We start from the raw sequence: 24720 nt of genomic DNA on the forward strand, positions 1-24720 counted from the left end.
TTTTTTTTTTTTTAGTTCTTTTTTTTTTTTTTTTTTTTTTTTTTTTTTTAAAGATTCAGAGTAAGAAGTTAGCCATTGTAGGTAGATTCTCTCATTTGGACTTTTCGATAAGGTGGCAGGCCTATGTCTTGGGTTGGTGTTTTCTATCCATTCAAAACAACAAGATGGGAGCAACTTTCGTCCATCGGGATAGTGTTCAAACTCGTACGAATTTTCCTACCTCAAATTTGTAGGCTACTTTTTTCCTTTGGATTCTTTTTGGTCCAAGTGGTGGCAATTAGGCAAGTCCAAACAAAAATCAGTGTCAATTTAGAAGAGGAAAATTAGGAAATTCGTCGCACTTTAATTCTCCCTTTAGTTTTGTACGACCTCTATTTTCTGTTCTTTTTAATTCGATATATAGTGTAAAAAGGTAAAGACATCAAAAAATCTTAATGCCCCTCTGCTAAAGATGGTATTCTTCTAAATTTCCTGATTCAAAATAAATCTCCCCGTTGACGCAAGCCCAACCCACCATGTGTATATGTGCAAATTGCTTTCACAAACACTCTACAAGCTCATCGAAACATCCCCCTCTCTCCATGATCTCCTCTCAGACCTTTAGTTGGGCATGTAAAAAGTTCAGGAAAATGTAAACCGAATCTGCACCTAGTCCTAGCAAACAAAATAAACACCAAAAAACAAACACACTACATAATTTACATTATACAACAAATCACAACCATCTACTCATCTCCTAGAACGCTTTCTGGGCCTCCCTCCAACAACCCCCACCTCCGACTGATCAGCATTGTCTCTCCTCCTCTTCCCGTTTGCAGCCACCACCTTCTCCGGTCTCTTCGGCGGCCTTCCAACCCCTCTCTTCCCCTTTTGACTCTCCTCCTTCGTCCCCTTACCATGCGTAGAACTCCGCGTTACCCTTTCCTTGGTCGGGCTCGCCTTCTTCGACTTACCCTTATTCCTCTTCTTCTCCTCCTCCTTTTCCACCTTACTATCTTCACTATCTTCTTCCGAAACGTCTTCCTCCGCCGCTTGCTTTGGCGAGTTCTGCTTCATCCTCTTCAAGAAGCTCGCCACGCCTTGCTTCTTCTTTACGGCCTCTTTCTTGTCCATCTTCACTTCCAATGCGTCATGCGAACTGAGCTCATTCCCTCCGAACTCTCGCTCACTTTCCCCGCTGCCATTGTTGCCCGTTTTCGAGCCTCTTCGCCCTACTCTTTCTTGGCTCCTCTTTTTCCTTATACCCTTGTCCTCAATCGCTACAAAAGAGCCATTAATCTTCTTCTCATTAACGGACTTTTGTTTCTCTTCCACTACTCTTTCTTTCTTATGATCAAACCCCTTTCTGTTGGACACTTCGGAAGAAAGTGCTTTAGTACTTGAACCACCGCGTTTACCGCACGTAACAATGATAGAAGACTTCTTGACATTGTTGTTTTGGGGTTTGGGGAGTACTACTGAATTACGATCTTCACGTTTCACGGTCAACGTTTGACTTCTCACTAGCTTCTTATCTTTGCTCATTTCCTTCAACACTAGAGCACGTAGCTCTCGTGCTGCCACGTGTTCCTGAGAACCTTTGCGAAAGAAAACGACGCCGTTGTTGAATACGAGGAGAAGGTCTCTAAAGAACTTGAGGGATGAATCCAAGTAGAGGCCTTTCTCTAGTCTGGCTTCCACCGTCTGGAGGTCCATGTGTTGCCGGATCAGGTTTTTGTACCTTTGAGATTCCTGCAAAATATATACATATATAGCACGTGCGTTTCTCCATTAGCAAGATCAGTCAAATTCTAAATCATGTTTACGTAGCATATGTTACTTTGTTGTGAACACTTATCTATGCGCATTTTCATTTGTGCCGAAAAGCATAATAATCTTCGAGGGATACATGCACAACCAAGACCTTGGAGTTTTCACTTTCCCAAAAAAATAAAAATGCTATACGTCACTAGGAACAAATTAAAAATAAAATAAAGGAAAGAAAGAAAGAAAGAAACCCAATAAAAAATAAAAACCTTAGCTTTAACAACCGAGTACTTTTTTTTTTGGTGGTGAAATCCAATAAAGGGCTTGTTGGTAACTTGGTATCCTCAAATCAATCGTATTTCATATTCTATGACTGCCACGTGGCCCGTCCTTAGACAGGGTGGGATTGTCTTAATTCTTAAGCCACTAGTGCTTTGCGGCTTGAGCGGTAAAGGTGGTAATGCTAGGTGGAGTTAGTGAGTATCCAATTCATGGGCCTAAAAGGACCTCCCACGACAAGAAAAAATGAAAAATTTATCCTTACTTTAAATTTTTACCTTTTATTCTTAATAAATATCTTTTTATTAATATAATTATTTAATTAAAAAAATTATAAATAAAAGAATAAAAGAATAAAAATCTCAGATATTTATCAAAATTACCATTCCAACAACCAGACGAAACCAAACAAAGAAGTCGTATGGTTCTGATTTTGGGCTGGGATGGGTACAAAGCCCACACATTCGGACAGCCCAAGCAGCCCCGCCCATAACACGTGCATTTCCATTTCCCTCCTACAGGTTTTATCTTTTTTTTTTTTTTTTAAGATTAGAATCCCACTACTTCGGTTTTCAAACAGATAATATTTTAGATAATTACGTGATTCTACCTGACGCAATTATGAGCTCTATACTGTCAGTAACACATTTTTTTAATTATAATTAAAAATATCCTTTTTATAAAAAATGGAGGATAAGAAAAAAATTAAAAAAGGAAATAGTAAAGTCCAGCGCAAGATGACACGGAGACATTCTGGGTATAATACTAAGGAGCCAAGTGGAAAATTGAAACCGAAGACGACGAAGAATATCAATCGTTTCCTTTTTCTCTTCTTTCCTCCAAACTAGCGTGAGCCTCATTCTCATCCGCTGCGGCCCAAGTTACCTCCTTGACCAATCACATTGGTTTATTTCCACTCCACACCCAAAAATATTAAACACCCAAAAAAAATAAATTTGTTTCGTTCAAAAAATCGGCAATTCCATTATTAATTGATCACCATATCACCATCATCGTCCGTGAATGTCGCTGTGATATTGGCCCATAACAAATCTAACCGGCTGTTGGCTATTTTTTTCTTTGTTTCCCGGTTCTATAACTTGATTTTAATTCTATTTAATCATTTTTTATATTTTTTTAATTTAATTCTTTTCCAGATAGTTTTTAAGAAAAAAAAAAATTCGAAAGAGAGATTTTTCGTCAAAGCAAAGCCAAAAGGTATCTTGGCTCTTCTGTGAAAACTTATAAAAAAAAATTATAAAAAAAAGAAAAGAAAAAGAAAAGAAAAGAAACGAGAAAGAAGAAAGAAACGGAGAAAATAAAAATAAAAGTACCTGGCTACGAAGCCGGCGTTGGAAGACAGAGCCGAGCCGGTGCGAGCGAATGATCCCGAGAAGCTTAACGAACGGCTCAGATTTGAGAGCCGAAAGTCGTTTGGTGGCGGGAGAAACCTCGTCTCCCTCCGTCTCCTCGGGTTCCTCGCCGCTGCTACTTCCTCCGCCGCCGCCGCCAACACGACGCCGTTTTCTCTTCGAAAGGCTCATCGAACTCTGCGCTTCGCTGCTCTGCTTCGCGCTATTCTCACCCCGCGCCACGTTATCTCCCTCATCCTCCTCCGCTTTTCCCCCGCGCTCCGATTCCGAGCGATCCGATTCGTTCCTCTCGGGTTCGGGTCCCGGCTCCGCTTTTACCGATACGACGCCGTTTCGCTGGAAGTCGTTGCGTTTTTGACCGGTGGAATTCGACTCGTTGAAGGATCGGTTCTCACGATCGCACGATTCGGAACCGTCGTCGCCGGACTTCGATCTACCGCCGCCTCCTCCGCCGCGATTCTCCGAAGAGGTCTCGCCGTCTCCGGCTCCGGTAACTCCGTCGTCACCGTCGAGATTCTTCTTCTTCTTCTCCGGCCCCGACGCCTCTTCTTCCTTGAGACTCCGCTCTCTCTCCTCCTCCATCCTCTTCACTTTCAACTCCAACGACCTGTAAAAAACGCAACATCACATCACAATCGCATATTTTCTCAGATCTCAACAGATCTCCGTCAAGAAAGAGGCGGGATTTACACGATCGAGTCGTCGCGGCGGCGGACCTCGCGGCGGAGCTCATCCACCCGAATCTTCTTGAGCTGGTCGACCATGGTAGACGAGGATTTTTCATCGTCGTCCTTGTCGGACATCATGAAGCGTCGCTTGAGGTCGTCGAACTTGTGCCTACAGTTCTCCGGCGTCAAGAAGGCGGAGGAGGTCCGGTTCTGGACTTCCATGGCGATGGAGTCCCAACTCTTTGTGCCGTGCCGGTTAACGGCGCACGCTAGCAACAGTTCCTCCAACGTGCCCCACGGTTGCACGCTCGTTTCGTGTTCCCTAGCCATGCTCCTCTCATGTCATCATTGGTTTTCAAAATTAGGGTTTTTGGTTTTATATATTTGTATATTTTTGTGTGTGTGTATATATATATAGATGTGTGTGTGTGTTTATATATGTGTGTGTATATATATATATTTTCACGCACGAGAGATTCAGATAAATTTGGTTCGATAATGGTTCCCCATCTCTGCCTTTATATATTTCTTCTTTATAAAATTATAAGTGGCTCTTCTGCGGTTGCGTTTTATTTAATTTTTTTTTCTGCTAGTAAGTCATTGAAAATTTCATTGCTTTTGGGTCATGTCTTTTATCTTCGTGACTGGGTTTTGCTTTTCCTCATCAGAGTGTTATTGGGGTTTTGATTTCTTTGTACCTCGCCGTCTCGCTCTACTACTACCTTGACTAGTTGGGCCGGGCCTAAAAAATAAATCTAATCACATTCACAATTTTTGGGTAAATAAAGGCATGTTTTTTGTTCAAAAAAAACTCAGAAAAAAAGGCAATTTAAGTTTCGTTCACATTCTTTTAAGTTTTAATTTTATTCAATTTTACTTAATTTTATTCAAATTAAAAAAAAGGCAATTTAAGTTTCGTTCACATTCTTTTAAATTTTAATTTTATTTAATTTTATTCAATTTTATTTAAATTTTAACTTTAACTCAAGTTATAACTCAAATTTAACTCAAAAACTACACTCAAGTTATACTCTAAAAAAACAACTAGTTTTTTTAACTCTTAAATCTACATATTTTTTCTTTTACATAATTTTATATAAATTTAATAGATAAAAAACTTAATTTATCGGTATATTAAGGTATCGAAAAAAAGTCTTTTATATTATAGTTAAACACACTAAAATACCCAACAACAAAAAAAAGCCAACACCGGAGAAGAGAATAATTAGTCCGGTGCATGTTGAGTTTGAGTGTCAACAATGTTCTACAATGGTCTCGATTTAATCGTCTGTTGTTGATCCAAATCCTTCCACTAAACGTAACTTTATTCGAGTCCAGTCCAATGATATTCTATCATTTGTGTTTCCTAACTCAGCCCAAAAGCATATAGAAGCGAAGAAATCAAATTTTAAGATGGAAAAAAATATTTTTATGTTTGTGATAAATCTTTTATTCATGTTTGTCTCTTTAATAAGTTTTCTTTCTTTCTTAAAAAAAAAAAAAAATCACCAATGTCTTTTTGACTTGTTTGATAAAATGAAAGAATGTGCAAATCAGTTTATTCACTCTTTTTTTCCCGAAAAATGAAAACAAGGATGTGTCGCTCTAGATAAAAAATGACAGACTCTTGCACTAATACAATTGGAACATCAAAATCACTTTGCCAAAAAAAATAAAAATAAAAATAAAAAACAAGAAGGAAAGGAACAAATGTCTGTCGCCTTAAAAAAAAAAGAAAGAAATTAACAATTGCTAGAGGTTACTCTGTAGAGATAAAACTACAACATTCTTCTTCTTATTTTTTCTTTTTTTTCTTTTTTTAACCGCGTCATTTTTAAAAGAACGACCCGGTTAAAAAAATATATATGTGAATGGATTTTGTATACGTCGCTTCGAAAAACGTCATGTCTTATTCATCAACGACAGCAAACACTTGAAGTTTGAACTAGATAAACGGGTCTTATATTTACCTGCAATCGGATTAAAGCCAGAGTCTGAATGAAGTGTGTTTATTCAAAGAGAACGACACGAAACTTTATGATTATAAATGTAGGATTAAAAAGCTGGTTGTTGGCTTGGCTGTCTACGAATTGTTGCTTCACTCATTAGATGTCAACGTCGTTCGGTAGTTTTGTGTCGTTTGTGTTACTTATCTATTATTATCTTGTCGTTAACTATGAGACTTCAGGTTCTGCTTTTCTGAATATATACGGGGCTTTTCATCAAGCACCTTCACGGCACCCTCCATTCTTAAACGACACAAATAAACATAAATTTCCTCTCTATTATCCTCCTTCTAAACCACATATGAAAACCAACTTGTCATAGTTAGCATAAACGATAACAAATTTTTAGCAAGTAGAACGATATGTCGTCTTGAATAAAGGAACAATATACTAATAAACCACAGATTAAATGTCGTCTAATTAAATCGACATAATTTTTGTCGTTTTGAAATTTAAATAAATGAGCACAAACTTTTTTCATAAGGGAAAGAACATGTCTCTGTCCAGCTTAAGCGACATTTTTTTTTTTTTTTTTTTTTTGCACAACATACTTTAATAAATTTTTAAAAGAAGACGACATGTTAGCTTTTCACTGCATAAAACTGAACTTCTTTAAGTAAGAAAATAATAATAAAGGAACTTCAAAACGTAACCTAATTTAAGAACACAAACGACATGTCATTAAATATTAGAAATGAGTAGGAGTTGCTGCAAATGTATGACAACATGTCGTTTCCCACGTCAAAGGACAGAAAAATGTTATTCATAAAATGTCGTTTGAGGAACAACCAAGAAAATTAATGGGCTATTTGTTTCATATAATCAAACTCAAATCATTAATTCTGCTATAATATTTTTTTCTCTCAAAAAATTTTTATTTCACACGTTAAAATTAAGAATCATGATTTAAATATACCTTACAAACAAGCCTGTTACGTATCTTTAATTTCTAGGACAACAAAATTTCAAATGCAAATTGGCATGTCATTATGAAGGATACATAAACGACTAAAGGACACAAATTGAATTAATCATGTGTGGATACAAAAGCTTCATCCATTTCATCAATTCGAGTTTTCAATTTCAGTTTTGCTACAGTTTAAAGCTCCCACAAAAAGTCACATATAACTTTTCTGCTACAGTGAAATCTCTCACATAAAATCGCATCTAAACTTGAATCCGTAAACTGAACAATACTAAAGTTTTACTAGCAACACTATTACGAAGATCATTACTTTATGAAAAAAAAAAACTTGTGTAACCTAATTTCTACAAAAATGTACTTCTCTTAAATTATGTATTTTATGGATCCAAGTTTCTTGAAGAAAACGTAAAAAAAAAAAAAAAAAAACTACGCGTTAAAGTAAAACCTGTAGAAGTGATGATCTTATCCTATTTTCATTTGTTTATTTATTTTGTTTCAAGTAAATAAAATTGGAGATTTTTACATACAACCTAAAAAAACAAACTATTAGTATGTTTTTATTTTTTAACCGTCAGATATTTATATTATTAGAAATTATTTGTAAACCTTATTATGAAAAGACCTAATAGTATTAATTTTGGCAAGTAAAATAAATCTGTTGACAGCCTCATTAGCGTTTCAATTTTCGATCAAGTACTATTTTTTCATAGTTGGTGACTCATAAATCATATTATGAGCCTGTTTAGGAGAGCTTTCTAAAAGCTGATTTTAGCTTCTTAAGTTTAAAAGTTATTTCTAGGAGTGTTTGAATGATTTGTCAAAAGTATTTTGACTTTTTAAAAGAGTTTCTACTCAAAGCTAAAAATAATGGCTTTTAAAAAAAAATACTTTTGAATAGATTTTAAAATTTGTACTAGAGTTTAATTAAGACATTATAAACTTAATTCTAACACTTTTATTACTTATTAAAAAATTTAAAAATTATTTTGACCCATTAAGCTATTTATTTTAAACACTTGCTGCAAAATTAACTTTTGATTCTTTTCTTTTACTGGCTAATAACAAAAGTAAAAATTATGCCAAACGGGGTTATAGCGATTAGTTGCTCGGACTTAAAACTTATCGACCAAGCATGGAAACTAGAATAGCATTAAAAAAAGAAAAAAAAATAAAGTTTTGGCGGGAAACATTTGAACCTACTGTTCATAGGGTCTGTGATTTTTCTGTAAAAAAAAACCGGAAAAAAAAATCTAGCCTCGTTTATTTCACCAATTTAAATTTTTAATTTTTAATTTTTACAGTAAAAAATTATTAGAAAATGTTACACTTAATTTTTTTTGTTATAATAAATTTTTTAAAAAAAATATCACATCTCAACTCAAATTGAAAATTCGAATCCGTAAAGTGAACGAGGCCTAAAATATTCAGGATTTTATTCAGCATTTATAATCCTTGCTTTCCTCTGATTCTCTGAACTGGGGTTGTTTCTTCTTTTTTTTTAATCCAAAAATGGCTACACTCGAGTCCATGGCCAACCCTGACTCAGTTGCAACTCATGATCACGACGAGTCTACTCAGCCGACTCCGATCGATCCCGTGGAACGTCGAGTGCTTCGCACCAAATATCGCGCCGTAATCGATAAGATCAATGGTGTCAAAATAAGAAATCGTTCGCTCTTTCTCTCTCTCTGAAATTAAAATATTATTATTATTTATTATTATTTATTATTTTTTGGTTTTGTAGTTACTCTTTTTTTTTTTTCATTATTTTTTTCTCTTTTCCACTATTCGTTGTTACAGAGAAGAAAGATGAATTAGCGAGACCAGATTCGCAGAAGTTCTATGTTATCGCCGACGAAGTGGAAAACCTGTACAAGAGCGGTACTATTACTATTACTATATATCCCTCACTGAAAATTCACTCTTTATTTTTTAGTAATACTAATTTTTTGGTTAAGGTATTTATTTTTTTTTTATAAAAAAAAAAAGAAAATTTGTGTAAGTGGTGACTAGTATCAGATGGAGAAGCTAAATTGGGAATGGCTAAGGCACTTGAAGCCTGCGTTAAGTCTGACTCCAGCGCTGGTATTTCCCCACCAGATTTTGTTTTCTGTGTCTTAAGAGATTTTGGAGACTCTCATGGTGGATATTCAGCTTTCAAGAATTCTATTTCTTGGAAAAACATTGGCCTTCATGTTTCTCCCGCTTTCCTCGAGGCTTAGGGCTGTCACACAATGTGAGTCATTCCTTTTTTTTTTTTTTAATTTCACAAAATGTTTGTCACAACACAAGAGTCATTGTTATTACTATTATAGTCAAATGTCTCGTTTATTTCACCGATTTGAGTTTTTAATTTTAAGTTTTTACAGTAAAAAGTTTTAAAAAAATGTCACATCTAACTTTTTATGTTACAGTAAAAAACTCTTAGAAAATATCACATCTCAGCTCGAATTGAAAACTCGAATCCGCGAAGTGAACAAGACCAAAATCAACACCACAGTCATCGCTGTATACGTGGACATCATTTAGAGAAAAAAGTCAAGTCGAATTGACTAAAATCAACTTGAGTCCAGATTGACTTAAAACAACTGAAGAAAACTTACGACATGAGAAGTGTAGGGACCGCAACCGATATTTAAAAAAATAGATTTCTTGGAGGCCACGAAGATTATTTCAACTAAATCCTACTTAAAATGGTCAAATCAGATCAATAATAAACATGGAATATCTCAAGAAATCAATATTAAAACAAGCAAAAAGAAAGTCAACTGAATAAAAAGAGAAACTATCCGATCTAAGAGAAAAAAAAACTAGAAGGCCATCTCCTATGAATAGGGAACGAGAATCACGACCAAGACATTTCATGGATCATGGATCATGTTTGCTCGTATGATTGATTTAGCGTTTGCTCGTGCATAACCATTGATCATGTCATGTGCAACAGTTTGAAGATACTTGGTCGGAACAATTAGAAAGAAATGATACAACGGTAGAAATAACTGTGGAGGCAAATGGTTCACATCCTGTTTGCAAGTTCAATTTTTAATGCAGTTGTAAGCTTGGATTTCAATTGTCATTTACATTTACATTTTTTTTCTTCTACTAAACTCATTTCGTCGAACCTCAGTATTTCTTTCCTTTTTTCAGCGCCTAAGAATGCTTCTGATGCTGCTTCTGCTGCATCAGGGGAGGTGAACTACAACCATTTTGTCCTCAGATTTGATTTCAATGACTGGAAGGTATAGTTTTCAGGCCCTTTAGTGTATATTGGGTCGAGTTTTCGGCTTGTAGACTTTACATAATCCTTCCAATTATATGCAAATTATAATCTCTAACATTACTTTGATTATCTTGTTGTGATATGTGGTTTTGTACTTAATCTTTTGTTTTGCAGTTGATGACTGATGTGGTGCCAATTGGGGAGGAGTTGATGCCTCATAGAAGCATCTCTATTGCCACCAACGTTGAAACAACAACAGATATTCCCATGGCAACACCAATTAGAAAATTCTCAAAGAACAGAGGTTAACTTGAAAAATCTCATATTATATATATATATATATATATATGCAGTATATATTAGGAAGAAAGGAGGAAATAGGCCAAGACTTGAGATCAATTAAAATTAATAGGCCAATAGTTTATATAAGTTAATAAATAGGCCAAATTACTGTTTTCATCCATAACTTGTCTGGTTATGAACCATAACTTGACAAGTTATTCCCGATTCTTGTCTATAACTTGTCTGACTATGAACCATAACTTGACAAATTTGTCCATAACTTATCTGGTTATGAACCATAATTTAACAAGTTATGGCCTATTAATTTCTATAACTAAAAGTTAGCCTATATACTTTTTTAAGCTTTTCATATTGGCTTATTTCCTACCATTTCCCTTATATATATTGAATCCTTAGGTAGGTAAAGTCCTAACCTCCATAGCCTTTCTACTCCAGATGTAGCATTACGTGAAATCAACTTCAGGGCCTGCTTTTTGTAAAAGTACCTTTTGCTACAGACTTTGGATACCACATGTATTCTACTAAATTACTAATGACGATTTGAGAATGCTTTTGTTTAATTCTTACAAATTTGTTGTCTAAGCTTTCCATTTAGGGGAAGAAATGATCATAAAAGGAAAAGACTAAAGAGAGTTAGAGGAAGTCTTTAGTGAATAATATGATTGACATTGTGCACGTTGAGCCATTCTCACATAGGGCTGGCCTCAGTTTCCAACAAGCATTGAGTGCATCAATTTGTAAACACAAATAATTGTGATTCAAGAGTTCCACTAAGATTGACTAAAGTCTAATAGAAAGTCTCACTCAGGACAAAATGGAGGGGCCGCTGGCCAAGCCATTCAAGTGGTTCCAACAATGGGAAAAGGAAGCAGAATACTGAAACGTCTTATTCTTACACAACCAAAATGTCAGAAAGTTCTGCTAGCTATTTCAACTGGCAAGTAGTAATATTCTAGTGCTGAGTCTTTGGAATGTCAAGGTCTTTGAATATTGGACTGTCAACTCCCACACCCATTGCGTGGAGCCCATTGTCGACGTATATGACAGCACCGGTTATAGCTGAAGCCAAAGGTGATGCCAAGAAAGCAGCTGTGTTTCCCACTTCCTCTGTTTCAATGGTTATTATGATTTCAGTAAGTGTTTCATAGAACAAACTAATGATAATTATTATTTAAAAAAAAAGAAAAAAGAATAAGCTGGTATGGATACGCTAAGATGAAGCCCTAGTTGTGAGAAGAGTTTGGAGAAACACCTGCAGATAGTTCCTTTTGTAGAGGTGCGTTTTCTAATGAATAGTCGATCATCATATCGATGAAGCCAATTGCTTTTGCAGCGCGGCTTCGCAATGGCCCTGGGGATTACACCAAAAGCATCATCAGGAGCAAGTTTGTACTTTGATCCATCAATGTCAAAATCGGAGATCAAGATCATCCACATCATATAAAATTATACATAGAAGGAAGTAATGGACTTATTATTTATTATTGTGTTTAAATTTCTAACAGCTAAAAGACTGAAATTAATCACTAGACAGAAGACTACAATGTTTTCTGTTTAACACCTCTAGCATAATTTTCACCCAAAAAAAAAAAGGAAAAGAAAATCCCTGGTCGAACCTTGAATCCCAGCTAGATCATCTTTCTCTCATCTGGGCATTACAAAAACAAATTTTCCCCAACCAAAAATAAAAACGACAAATAGGTTCTGGATAAAATAGGTTACTTATACAGCTTATTTACACATGCATATTTGGTCACATCAACGAGCTTTGGCATCATATTTCACACTCACTAGTGTGGAGCAGGACAGACATTTTCTTTTTAAGAACTCCAAAGAAAGGAAATACAAAACGTGAATCGGTAAAAGAGGCTGAGAAAACGTACCAGCAGATATTGTATTGACTCTAACTCTGTGTTTTCTACCCGCTTCAAAAGCAAGCACCTGAATGGATCACATCGAAACGATAACAAGATTAAAGAAAGGTTTTGAAATAAATGATAAAACCAAAAATGGATGAAAATTATTGGTAAAAAATGCATACGCAAAAATATTAGGGCACCCACCTGTGTGTCGCTCTCAAGAGCAGCTTTTGCAGAGCTCATACCTCCACCATATCTGAGGATGAAATATCCAATTTTTTATATTGCACGATAAGTTATAATACGAAAATACTAATTACAAACTTCACGTGGATGGAAAAGATACCCAGGAATGATCCTTTCTGAAGCAATATAGGTCAGAGAAATTGAAGAGCCACCTGAACAAAAAATACACATTTATTTACGTAACTTATCAATGGAGATTCAAATCCAAGCACATGAAGAATAGAAAGCACTACTTGGATAAACAAACGGAGAAACATACCTGGATTAGTTATTGGGAGGAAATGCTTGAGTAAAGAAATATAGGAGTAGCTTGATGCCGATAAAGCAGCAAGGTATCCTTTTCTGGATGTCTCCAGTAGAGGTTTAGTTACCTGTTAAAAAGGTGCTTGTTTAGTCCCAAGAAATTGTGCAAAAAATTTTGCACATTCAGAAAAATTCATACTTCTGGTCCATTGGCAAGTGAGTGCACTAGGATATCAATGCTGCCAAAATCTTTCTTCACACTTTCAGCAACTTCCTGCAAGAACAAGCAGAAAATATGTTCTTTTTCTAATACATAAAAGTATACTGTCTGAACTAAGAGCTTATATTTTTCTCAAACTCCCATGTAGTAAAAGCTTCTCTATAAGCAGGTATGCTCAAGACCAAACCTGAACTGTCCAATTACTGGATCCTGCGTAACGCTTGTTCGTTTTTATCTGCAAGGACAACGTCAAAACGTGAGCATATATTTCATAATTTGCATACTGTTCCAAGCAAACTGCGTATATCTACTTACGTCTTCAGGTACATCCTCAAGGTTGTCAAAAACTGCATCTAAGGGATATACTTTGGTTATCTCCATTAGAGAACCATCTGGCAACCTGAAACGCGATATAACACGGTGGCATAATCTATCCATAAATATTACACAGTAATACATACCAAACAACTGGTTTAACATCTTACACACGCGACTCATCAAACTTTCCCCTCCGTAGACTGGATTCGAAAATGTTCAAAGCCTACACAAGAAAATTTCTAGTCAATAGGTACACCATTTCCCACGGATCTAAGAAGAGGACAACAAATATTAATCATGTCAATTTACTTACAGGAACCCATGTGCCCACAAGAATTTCGGCACCAGCAGCAGCAAGAGCTTTTGCGATTGCCCAACCATATCCATTATCATCAGCTACACCGGCAATGAATGCTCTCTTACCTACACACACACACCCCTAGTTTTGGTAAATAGTATGTTTGAGACAAGAAATTGCAAAAAATAAACATGGAATGAAAACCTAACCTTTCAGATTAATTGGCAACCCTGAGCCCTTGCTTTCGCTAGGTTCTGACATTGCCTTTACAGCGAATTTATCGAATTTGGCAGAAGATGATGTAAAGCTGCGCCCAAAAAGTTGTGCAGAGGATGATATATGGCAGGCGCTAGAAAGCTTTGCCAATGATGCTCCTTTACAATTGTTTTGAACTATTGTGGGAGCTGATCTAAAAGCTCTACGAGAAGATGAAATACAGGGTCTCGCAGTTGCCATTTGCAGGCTAGAAGCTGCCATCGTTGCCATGCTAAGAAAGCAAAATCTCGTTGAAGACCGAGATCTACACGAAAAATACAGAAGTGAAAATCACAATCCATAAATATATTACAAGATTGAATAAAGTCCTTGAAGCAGAAGTATAAAAACATTTTGAAGAAAGAATAAGTCGAATAACTATCATGTAATCACTTGGAAACAGAGACGAAAAATTCAATGACCCAGTTACACAGAACAATGTCATCCATAATGATCAGAAATACATTATAAACGTTTCAAGCATCGATTCAACCATACAAAAAGCACCATTTTGTTTGATCCCGTTTCCAAAATCACTTCTTCAACAACTCGCTAGTTTCTTTGAATTCTCAACTTCCGCATTGCCAAATCATTCCAAAATAAACAATGAGAAACTTAATAATCCGCTACATCAAGCCAAATACAGAGGCAAAGCACGAACAAACCATAACGAAAAAAATCTTTAAAACAAACGAAACCCAGCAATTCATTCATAAAATTGACCATTGAAACTGAACCAATCCAAGTTCGATTAATCTAACAATGGAAAACGAGCAAGGAAAACAAAGCGTATAATTTTGCTTAAACCCCAGCACACATTATAAGACACAGCAGACAGAAAGCTAAAACCCTTTAAGCAACAAATACGACGCAAATCTTAGAGAACAGAGAAAAAGTCACGAAAGAAACATAAAATTTTCTCACATTTCTGCTGCAAGAAGCGCCAATGCGGAGGAAAGAAACCGTCAAGTTCAGAGGAGAGAGAGAGAGAGAGAGAGTATTTTCTGGGGAGGGTGAGATTTTCTGGTTGTTATTATCAGCAAATTTGTTTGGGGGGAGAAGATGGTGGCGGTAAGAACAAAGATATCCGACTTTGGGAGAACGGGAAATTAGAGGCGCTTCGAAATTGTCGAAAGCTCAGATCAGAAAGAGCTTCCCTTGTAATTAATAACTCTTTTCTTTTTTCTTTTTCTTTTTGTCAACAAGAGTAACTATTCTCGGCATTTTTTATTTTTTATTTTTGGGTTGAATGAGAACAATGGCAATTATTCTAATTTCCCCGTTTCTTATATTTTTAATTTTTAAATTTTTCATGAAATTCTATGTTTAGTTTTTGGATTATAACGCCTGTAAATGTATTGCAGTTGTGGTGTTAAGTTGGTACTTGGTAAGAGAGTAGGTGGGTAGGGTAGCCTACTTCAGACTAGAGACGAAACTTTGGGCTGGGCTAAATGAGCCGGCCTGGGGCCGTTATTATTGGCCCGGTGCAGGTCTCAACTTCAGGTCGGGCTGTTTTAGCCTGAACACTTTTTAAAATAATTTTTTTCTTTAAAAAATAAATACTTAATAAATAGAGAATTTATCTTTAAGAGTGTATAAATTTAGATATTTATTATTTATTCTTAATAAATATTCTTTTATTAGTATAAATATGTGACTAAAAATATTATAAATCAAGAGTAAAGATAAAAATCTTAACCTATATATTTTTTAAAAATATTTGTCAAGATTACTTAAAATACTTTATAAATTTGCGGGAAATAGTAGAAAACAAGCCAATATGAAAAGCTTAAGAAAGTATATAGGTCAATTTTTAGTTATAGAAATTAATAGGGCATAACTTGTCAAGTTATGGTTCATAACTAGATAAGTTATGGACAAACTTGTCAAGTTATGGTCCATAGCTAGACAAGTTATGAACAATTATGGACAATAACTTGTCAAGTTATAGTTCATAACTAGACAAGTTATAGACGAAAACAATAATTTGGCTTATTTATTAACTTATGTAAACTATTGACCTATTAATTTTAATTCACCTCAAGTCTTGATCTATTTCCTTCTTTCTCTCTAAATTTGCCTAATTCTAAGCCCGTCAGGTTTTAGAGCCGGATTGGACTGATCTTTCTCCCTTTCTCATATAACCTCGTCATCCACATATTTTAGTGACCCACTTAATGAGACTCAGATGTACTATATCAGGTGAACCCACCACATACGGGTGATTGGGTTATAATCCCATAAGAAACGGGATTACTCTTTCAAACTGAGGGAAGAGTGATCTTAGCAACGTGATTGTGGAGTAGAAATAAAAATAATTCCAAAGATAAAACATAACGACGGAGTTAACAATGTTGATAATGATTGAAGAAAAGAATAGCTTAAACTCAAATAAACAGAGAAAATAGAATACAAGCATAAAAAATAAATAATACCCCCTACTATTTCTCACATTTATATTAATTCAAATTTCTTTTTGCTCAAGTGAAAAATAGACCTTTCAGAGGGGAGGATAAAAAAAAGTGACAAATAAACCTCGTCTTAGACTCTTCTTATATTGCTAGTAGTAGTCCTCAAGTTGGTCAACACGTTAAATATCAAGGCAAAAGCAGCAGATTACGAAATCACTGTCAAGACAACAAAACAATAAACAAATAAACTTAACTCCATTAGTAACTCGTGCAGATGTTTAATTTAACCTAATCATTAAAAAAACCAAAAAAATAAAACGCCGTTGTTTCGAAACAGGAATGGACAAACGAAGAGAAAATAAGCCGAATTAATAATAATGCACGAATATCAAACCCTATTATCAAACCCAAAATGCTGCAATATGGATAAAGAAAAAGTCAAAGAACAGAAAGCTACTTGCTATTACAAGATTTTGTCCTAAAAAGAGATTGGCACCAAGGCAAGTGAAAAAGGCTATATCGCTGACTTGCGCAATTCTTCAGTTCCATGAGCAAAGTGGCACCTATCCCCAAAGGTGCATGAACCTTTAGCAAAGTTCTCGCAGAGTTTAGTCTTGAAATTGTTAGCCGCACCCGAGTGTCCCATACCGTGATGGCCCTTCATTGGATTTCCGGCAGCCGAGCCGACATTTAAGATAAGCTCTTGAACCATAGCAGTGGCTTGTTTGATCTGATCAAACGTACCCTCAAGCTCAATGTTCCTTAGGTTAGGATCTGACTCGTGATCTCTTATAGAAAGTTTCGCTCCTGTCACGCGGCATATTTGCTTGGAGTTCACACCATTTTTCCCAATAATGGCTCCGGCAAGTGAAGCAGCGACGCTGATTTTAGCTGTGGACGATAACCCAAAACTGGCTGCAGGTCCGTGTGCCGGAGGAGGAGGCTCCATCCTACCACCAATCCTGCCCGGCACTGGTCCCATACCACGTTGATGATCATCATAGGATGGAGCTGTTGGCTTGCCAAGCTCCCACTCACCATGAGCAAAATGGCATTTATCACCAAACTTGCAGCCTTCAGCTGTGTTGTACTTGTTGCACAAGCGAGTCTTGACAGCTGGAGGAGAAGAACCATCTGGAAACGATGGTGGTGGGGCAGCAGAATTTCTAGCAGCTGGAGGGAGGGCCTGGTTACCACCAATGTGGATCATCTGAGACACTGCTTTGAATCCGCCAGGAACATAATGCAAGAAGTGGCATCCTTCACCAAAAGGACACCCAGAAGTACTGCAAACAAAGAAGGATGAAAAATAATGAGCACATGGCAACTATAATGTCTATTTATAGAAAGTAAATGCCATATCTGAAGTGGCAGAAAAGAAAAAAAAAATTTTAGCCCCATTTGCTAAACAGAAGAATTAAAAAAACTCAAAAAATAGCTGTCTCCGAGCATAAATGGTAAAAATTGATTCAAAAGGCATAAGAAAATTGAAATAGCTTAGAGTCATTCCCAAAGTTCCAAGTAGACTTCAAAACATGACACAGGTCGCAACGAGTGTCGTCAATGACAAAAGGCATAAAACCTTGTTTTCTTCCGAGATAACATTGAATAAATACATATTCTTAACCAAATATATTGAGGAAAAAATATTTTCAGCCAATAAAAGAAACAGTGAAGAATTTTTTTGTGTTCCTTCAGTTTACTGCATTGCAGATAGAGCCCAGATGATGTAAAACAATGCGGCACGTCATCATTATTCATTCTTCTGTTTTTTTCTCTCCCCTCTTTTCTCTTTACCTTTTGTTCCATTATTGACAGATAAAACAACCGTTACCACAACTTAGCTGCAAAATCAGTAGGCCCATCACACTGCTTTTACTTGGAAAGATTGTATTAGAGACTACGTGTGACCATTTATATGAAGGAAAAGTTCAGCATTCCATACAACTGCTTTAAATTTATAGTGCATCCAGTAGTTAATGAACTACATCTTGTGATTCAACCGTATCTGTTCATAGTCTTTCTTATCATGATTAGAACAGAGAGTACAACCTGTATCACAGCTTTAAATGCTCATTCCATTAGTCCATATCACAATATTTTACTTGCAAAATTGTGTAAAAATTTTTACTAAATTTCGATGAATTATCAGAAGGAAAAATCGCATTAGACTTTATTTTAGATAGGTTAAGATTTGAACCTGAAAAACTTTGTGCATGGCTTCGATTTGCTTCCTATACCAGTTGATAAGGACTCCAATTCTGTTGAGAACATTAATTATTTGTCTTGGTTAAAATTACATTGGATTGTTCATCTTCAAACGTTAATAAAATCTAACACCATATTATTACCATAGCATTAGTACACATAAGATTAAGAAAAATTCTCCAGCCTATTAAAAATTTCAAATAGGAGTTGTATAAGTAGTAGAGTATCTCAATTAATATATAAGCTCTGAAGCATATGGGGTGTTTTTCCTCTAGTTTGCTTACTGGGTTCATCAAAGTAAAATGTCACACCGAATCTAAGGTCTTCATTCTTTCACTAACAGTCTAAACCCAGATGCTCAACCAAAAAAATCCTAAAGAGTGAATTTCTTAAGCACAATATGAATTTTCTGATTTCACACAAGTCTTTCGTATATTTTTGCCTTTTATATCTATCTTGTCTTTTAAAAAGAAATTAACAGTGTTCATACGAAATCTGCTTCGAATCAAACTGCGACACCACAAGTGCTTACAAAGATTTCCAAACAAGTATGTCCAGAAAGACGTATTCCCAGGTCGTGTACAAATAAAATAAATTCTTTAACAACAGCACAAACTTACTTCCTTTCATCAAATTAAACCTTTCCGAGACCAAATATCATGAAAAAAAAAAATGAATAATAAAAAATGCAACAAAGCTACAGAAAACAAAATAAGCTCCATGTAAACAATTTCAATTGTTTATTGAAAACAGCTGCGGAAAAAAAAACACAAACATGCAAATATGAGCCACACTCCAAAAATGCAACAATAAAGGCTTCAATGCTAAAGGATTGTAAGAATACTAGGAATCAAAAGATGAAAGAAATCAGATTAAATTTACTCCGAAACCAAGAATTTTGATTACTCCACTTAAGATCTATAACCCCAGATGTAAAAAGATAATACTAATGATACACCTTTTCATTTTTTGAATTTCAAGAACAGCCAAATTCCAAAATCCTTCTTGCTTCGCCCCCAAGAACAAAAAACTCGAGTTACTAAAATCTAACTTCCATTTCTCCTTAATAGCTTTCGTCCTCACTCAAATCAAGTAAAAATAAATGCCAGAAAACACGCAGAAAAAAGTAAATAGAGCGAGAAAACCCTAGCCCTAACTGCATAAACGAGATAGCGATATCGGTTCGCGCAGATCCAAAAACAAACGCAAAATCATACATGTGCAGGTACGAAGTTAAGAGAAACCACGAAAAACGAACCTGGCCTGGATTTCTTGAAGCTTCCATTGCCGTTCAAGGAAGCATCGTGCCTCCCTCTCTTACGGCCACCTCCAAACTCCATCTTATCGCAGCTCCTCAGAGCAACGCAGAGATCCAAGAAGAAACGGAAAAGAAAAGCCGAGAAAACACGGGAAAATGCGAGAAACTGAAGCAGGGAAGGATTCCTGGAACGTAGGTAGAGAGAGAAAGAGAGGAAAGAAAAGGGGGGGAGAGAGAGAGAGAGGGAGGTTGGCTAGGGTTCGTAAACAACAGTGAAGGGGAAAAGAGAAAGGGCGGAACTGAAAAGAGATTTAAATGTGGTTGAATACGAAATCTAAGAACTCGTGCAGGTGAGGTGGTGGTAGTGGCGTTCACGTGCTGCCCGTGTGACGCTAGCATTTATATGTTATGATCGGATCACAATGTGTAAAGAATCCACCAGAAGAACCCGATTCCGATTCCTGTGCGGCTCTCATTCATTGGGTGACAGGTGACTCCGTAACCGTAACTTCTTCTGACGGGTGTGATGGGAAATTGAATGGGCTATTTATGCTAACATCTTGATATAATGGGCCTTTCATTCCATTACTAAACAAACGGCCCTTGCATATCCTTTAAGCCCATATCATTAAAACCGAGAATATTCGTCACGATACAATTCAAAAAATACACGAATTTTACAGGTTAAGGATGAAAAAAAATGTTTAGATCAAAATTAAGTCGATTTAAAATTGACACAAAAAATATCAGTTAATTTTAATTAGACCCGTTTAACTCAAACACGACACTCATAAAAAGTAAAGAAATATATTTTTCATTACATATTTTAGATTTTTTTATGCATGTGTGATATTATGATAGTTATACTCAAAATCTAATACTACTATTTGTTTAATTTTGAGGGATGCTATTATATTTTAGCGTAATATGAATTTTAAGTTATTTCTAATATGTAAAAAAATTAAATAAAAGTGTATCATTTTCGTGTCAATTTTTGATTTACGGGTCAATTTCGTGTCACGAGTCATTTTCGTATCGTGTCAACTAATAAAGTGGTTGTGTCGTGTTCATGTTTCAGTTTTTAAAAAATTACGTGTCACATGTCGTGTTTGGGTTGACTGTAAATTTAAGAAGCAATGACCAAAACACGACACGTGACACGAATTGCCACCCCTACGTATCATGATACAAATAAAGCCCAGAGTCTTACTTACATATATCTGAAGACCCTCAATCCCACTTTATTTTATGACTTAAAAAAAGGAGACAAACACCCTTTAAAGTATGTGGGTCTGAATTTTTACCTCTCATTCTTAATTAATATCTTTTTTAGTTAAATAATTATATTAATCAAGAGTAATGGGTAAAAATTCATACTCATACACTCAAGGGTAAGTTCATCAAATTTTTCCTTTTAAAACGTCCAACAATTGGACTCTGAGGTTTTATTCTATTTCAGTTTCGATTCTTCCGTTAGTTCTGTATTAAATATTTGACTAAATGTGTGGAAATTAAGGATTAAAATTGAAAACATATAAAGTTTAAGGATTAAAACAATACAAAAAGCAACATATAGTCTTTAAGTTTTAGCTATTTCTAATGGTCCTTAATTTACAAATATTCTATTAAATATTTAACACTTAATTAAAGAAATGACTATTACTCAAACAAAGTAAAACTCAGGAAACGAACTGTGAGACGTTTTAAAAGTCAGAAACTAAAGTGAAATTGATCCATATATAGCAGGAAGAGAAAGATGGGAATCTCTCCCATTAATTCATTTTAGTAATTTTGTGTTATTCTCTTAAAGTCATGTCTTTTTAAAGTTGATATGTGATAGGGGAAAACAAGAACAGAAAATTTAAATTTCCTTTTAACAAAAAAAGAAACATAAATTCCTCTTAAGAGGACATATATTTTATACTCCTTCAGTGAAAGGTCATTTCTCAAATAATGTCGATAATCTACTGTCACAAGCCACTTTTTTTTTTTTTTTAAATAAAAGGAAAATTTTATTTTGATACTATATGTTTTTGAAAATTTCATATCAGTATCCTGACCTTTTAGAAAAAAAATTTTGGTATCTCGGAGCCATTTTTTGGAACACGAAAAGACAAAATTACTTTTATTATAAAAATTAATCTGTTGACCGGAATTTTGAAGAAAAAAGGATTTTGAAAAGATAAATTTTTAAAAAAGGATTATACCTTACAAGTATAACAATTTTTAAAATCTTTTTTTTTCAAAATTTATCAACAGATGAATTTTTACAATAAAGATAATTTTGTCTTTTCGTGTCCTAAGAAATGGCTTCGATGTATCAAAAAAAGATTTTTTAAAAGGTCGAGGTACTAGCATAAAATTTTTAAAAACAGATGGTACCAAACTAAAATTTCGATATAACAGAAACTATCAAAATTTTTAATATATGTATTGCGATGAAGTAGAGAGCTTAATTATTATATAATTAGACTATCACTAGCTGAGACATTCTTATCACCAAATAGAAACATTATCACTGCAAATTCAATTTCAATTTCGGGGACAAAAAGAAAACATATTATTGCTTTTCAACTCTTTCTCCCTCACATATTTTTTTTATGCCAAATTATTTATAAATATTATATGTACTGCGGTATTTATCAAATTTCAAATACTAGGTGTAGACTGATATCACAATAAATTTGTCAAATATAATTGGCGGATAAAATCTTTTTTTGAGTACAATGACAATTCACAACTGAAAACTAAATTTTTTTTTTCCCTGAAACTTCATAGACAATGCGATACTATAGTTTTATTAACTTATTATTTTATGAATTTGGAAGACACTTTCTTTTTTTTTTAGATAATTGGCGCGTGACCGTCTCATTTTAAAGGGTTGTTGCTGCTGAAGTAGATCAAACGACAACGGGAACATTGTCGTTGGATGAAGTCCATCGCGGGCCTGCTCGGTTCGCTAATTCGAGTTTTTAATTCGAGTTGAGATGTAATGTTGTGTGAGAATTTTTTACTGTAGTAAAAAAGTTAGATGTGACTGTTTCTGAGAGCTTTTTATTGTAGCAAAATTTGAATTCTAAACTCGAATCAGCGAAAAGAACGGAGTCTAAAAGAACTCAAAAGTTCACAAATGGTGAAGAAGTCAATGAAAAATTATTGTGGCAGGCAGAAGTTTCCGCAATAAAAATGTCTTCTTCAATATGAAAAATAGAGTACATATGAATGTCGCAAGCTCAAATGTCGACCACCAATTAAGCGGAGTCCATATAAATATTGCTAACTGTACCGAACCTCACGAATATAAGATTAGGTAGTTGATATTTGAAAGCGACATTACAATACTATGTTAGTTGGTCAAGTATTAACTTTTTCTTTCGTTACCGCTTAGATTACTTCACTATACTTTTTTAAGAGTGTGTTTGGTTTATAAATTTAAACATAAAATTATAATAAACTTTAAATTTTATGAGAGAAAACACTACCGTAATAAAAAAGAAATTTTGAATTTTTATTCAAACCCAAATAATATGTGTCTTTCGGGTTGTTCTTTTGTAACGAAACTCAGAAAAAATTCGAACTCGTGTTACAACTTTATTCAAGTTCATGTTCTTTTGTAAAATTTGAGTTTGAACTCGAATTTAGGGCTAAACTCGAGTTCAAGTTTCCCCTTCAACTCAAGTTCATAAACTCGAACTCAAGTTAATGAATATTATTTTTTCTATTCTTAAAAATGCTATAACTTTTTCGTTTTAATTCTGATTGAGATGATTTTTTTTCTATGAATTCACAACGAAAAGACGAATAAAACCCCACATATATACCATATTAAAATTTTTCATCACCATTGAGTTTTTATTAAAATACTATCTAAATATAAATTTAAGTTTTGACATACCCAAACACAAACTCAAATAGATTCTCAATTCAAATCATAACTCAAATGTACACATCCAAACACAAACTCAAGTTACAACTTCAACTCAAGTTATAACTCAAGCTAACTCAAGATCATCACTCAAGTCACTCTAACTCAAAAATGCAAAAAAATAACCCCTTTGTCTTTCTCCTTTACTGACAAATGGAGAACCTTTTTTTTTTAACAAAAAGAAAATTATTAGTGCGATCCTACCCCATCTCTATTTATTTATTTTTATGTTTTTAAATATGAGTTTGAACCAAAAGGATTTAACCTAAATATACTTAAAAATAAAATGGATCACGTTTTACTTACGGGTAATCTTAACAAATATCCCTTAAAAGTGCATGGGTCTGGATTTTTACCTTTTACTCTTGATTCATAACCTTTTAGTTAAATAATTACACTAACAAAAATGTATTTATCAAAAATAAGAGAAAGGTACATACTCATGCACTCGAAAGTAAATTCTCTATTTTTTCTTATACTTTTACTCTCACACTACCATGAATCCAACGTTGTTCAAGACCTCTCGTTAGGACTAACATATATCGAATATGATGTGAAATCACCAAATTCAAAGGTATGCAACATACCACAGCCACTTTTTTTTTTTTTTTGGGCATATTTTAGGAATGCTTGATTTAGAGAGGACAGGATATTTGAGGTATATTTAAAGAAGGTCAATATTAGTAGAAAGTCCCACGCCCACTCTTTATCATTGTGTCTGCGACAGTATATGCCCACGTTAAAGGTATGCTGCTAGGCGAAAGCACATATCTTTTTACGTTCCTTTTCATATTTATTAATAATACATCACATGATCACTCATTGCCTTAAAACAAACTTACAAGGTCACACCGTAATTTAAACTAACTAGTGCTTTGAAACATAATCGTACTATAAGTACAAATAAAAAAGACTTAAATGATGCGCACAATGAACAACTTTATTCAACGACCAGAAAA

At 34.7% G+C, this 24720-nt stretch overlaps 4 protein-coding genes across 4 annotated transcripts; 1 reads left to right on the forward strand and 3 right to left on the reverse strand.

Annotated features, from left to right (window-relative positions):
- Positions 1-323: 323 nt before the first annotated feature.
- Positions 324-4474, reverse strand: LOC21401380. The gene is made up of 3 exons (XM_024164763.1): positions 4089-4474; positions 3360-4005; positions 324-1731 (listed from the first exon to the last, which is right to left on the reverse strand). Exons 1-3 carry the CDS (start codon positions 4394-4396, stop codon positions 730-732), a joined length of 1956 nt encoding a protein of 651 aa, XP_024020531.1. The 5' UTR covers positions 4397-4474; the 3' UTR covers positions 324-729.
- A 4032-nt stretch (positions 4475-8506) lies between these two features.
- LOC21401381 (non-structural maintenance of chromosomes element 4 homolog B) lies at positions 8507-10526 on the forward strand. Its single transcript, XM_024164638.1, has 4 exons — positions 8507-8648; positions 8798-8878; positions 10145-10236; positions 10392-10526. The coding sequence occupies exons 1-4, from the start codon at positions 8507-8509 to the stop codon at positions 10524-10526; spliced, it is 450 nt and encodes a 149-aa protein (XP_024020406.1).
- Positions 10527-11254: 728 nt separating this feature from the next.
- Positions 11255-15217, reverse strand: LOC21401382 (enoyl-[acyl-carrier-protein] reductase [NADH], chloroplastic). The gene is made up of 13 exons (XM_010089084.2): positions 14884-15217; positions 13914-14224; positions 13720-13829; positions 13574-13629; positions 13404-13488; positions 13276-13323; positions 13068-13142; positions 12885-12996; positions 12726-12777; positions 12584-12635; positions 12404-12461; positions 11773-11871; positions 11255-11627 (listed from the first exon to the last, which is right to left on the reverse strand). Exons 2-13 carry the CDS (start codon positions 14188-14190, stop codon positions 11473-11475), a joined length of 1179 nt encoding a protein of 392 aa, XP_010087386.2. The 5' UTR covers positions 14191-14224; positions 14884-15217; the 3' UTR covers positions 11255-11472.
- Positions 15218-16720: 1503 nt separating this feature from the next.
- On the reverse strand, positions 16721-20192 carry LOC21401383 (zinc finger CCCH domain-containing protein 14). The gene is made up of 3 exons (XM_010089085.2): positions 19837-20192; positions 18571-18631; positions 16721-17656 (listed from the first exon to the last, which is right to left on the reverse strand). The coding sequence occupies exons 1-3, from the start codon at positions 19916-19918 to the stop codon at positions 16885-16887; spliced, it is 915 nt and encodes a 304-aa protein (XP_010087387.1). The 5' UTR covers positions 19919-20192; the 3' UTR covers positions 16721-16884.
- Between the last annotated feature and the right edge of the window lie 4528 nt (positions 20193-24720).

Source organism: Morus notabilis, unplaced genomic scaffold (genome assembly GCF_000414095.1).
Source record: "Morus notabilis unplaced genomic scaffold, ASM41409v2 Scaffold89, whole genome shotgun sequence".
NCBI lineage: Eukaryota > Viridiplantae > Streptophyta > Magnoliopsida > Rosales > Moraceae > Morus > Morus notabilis.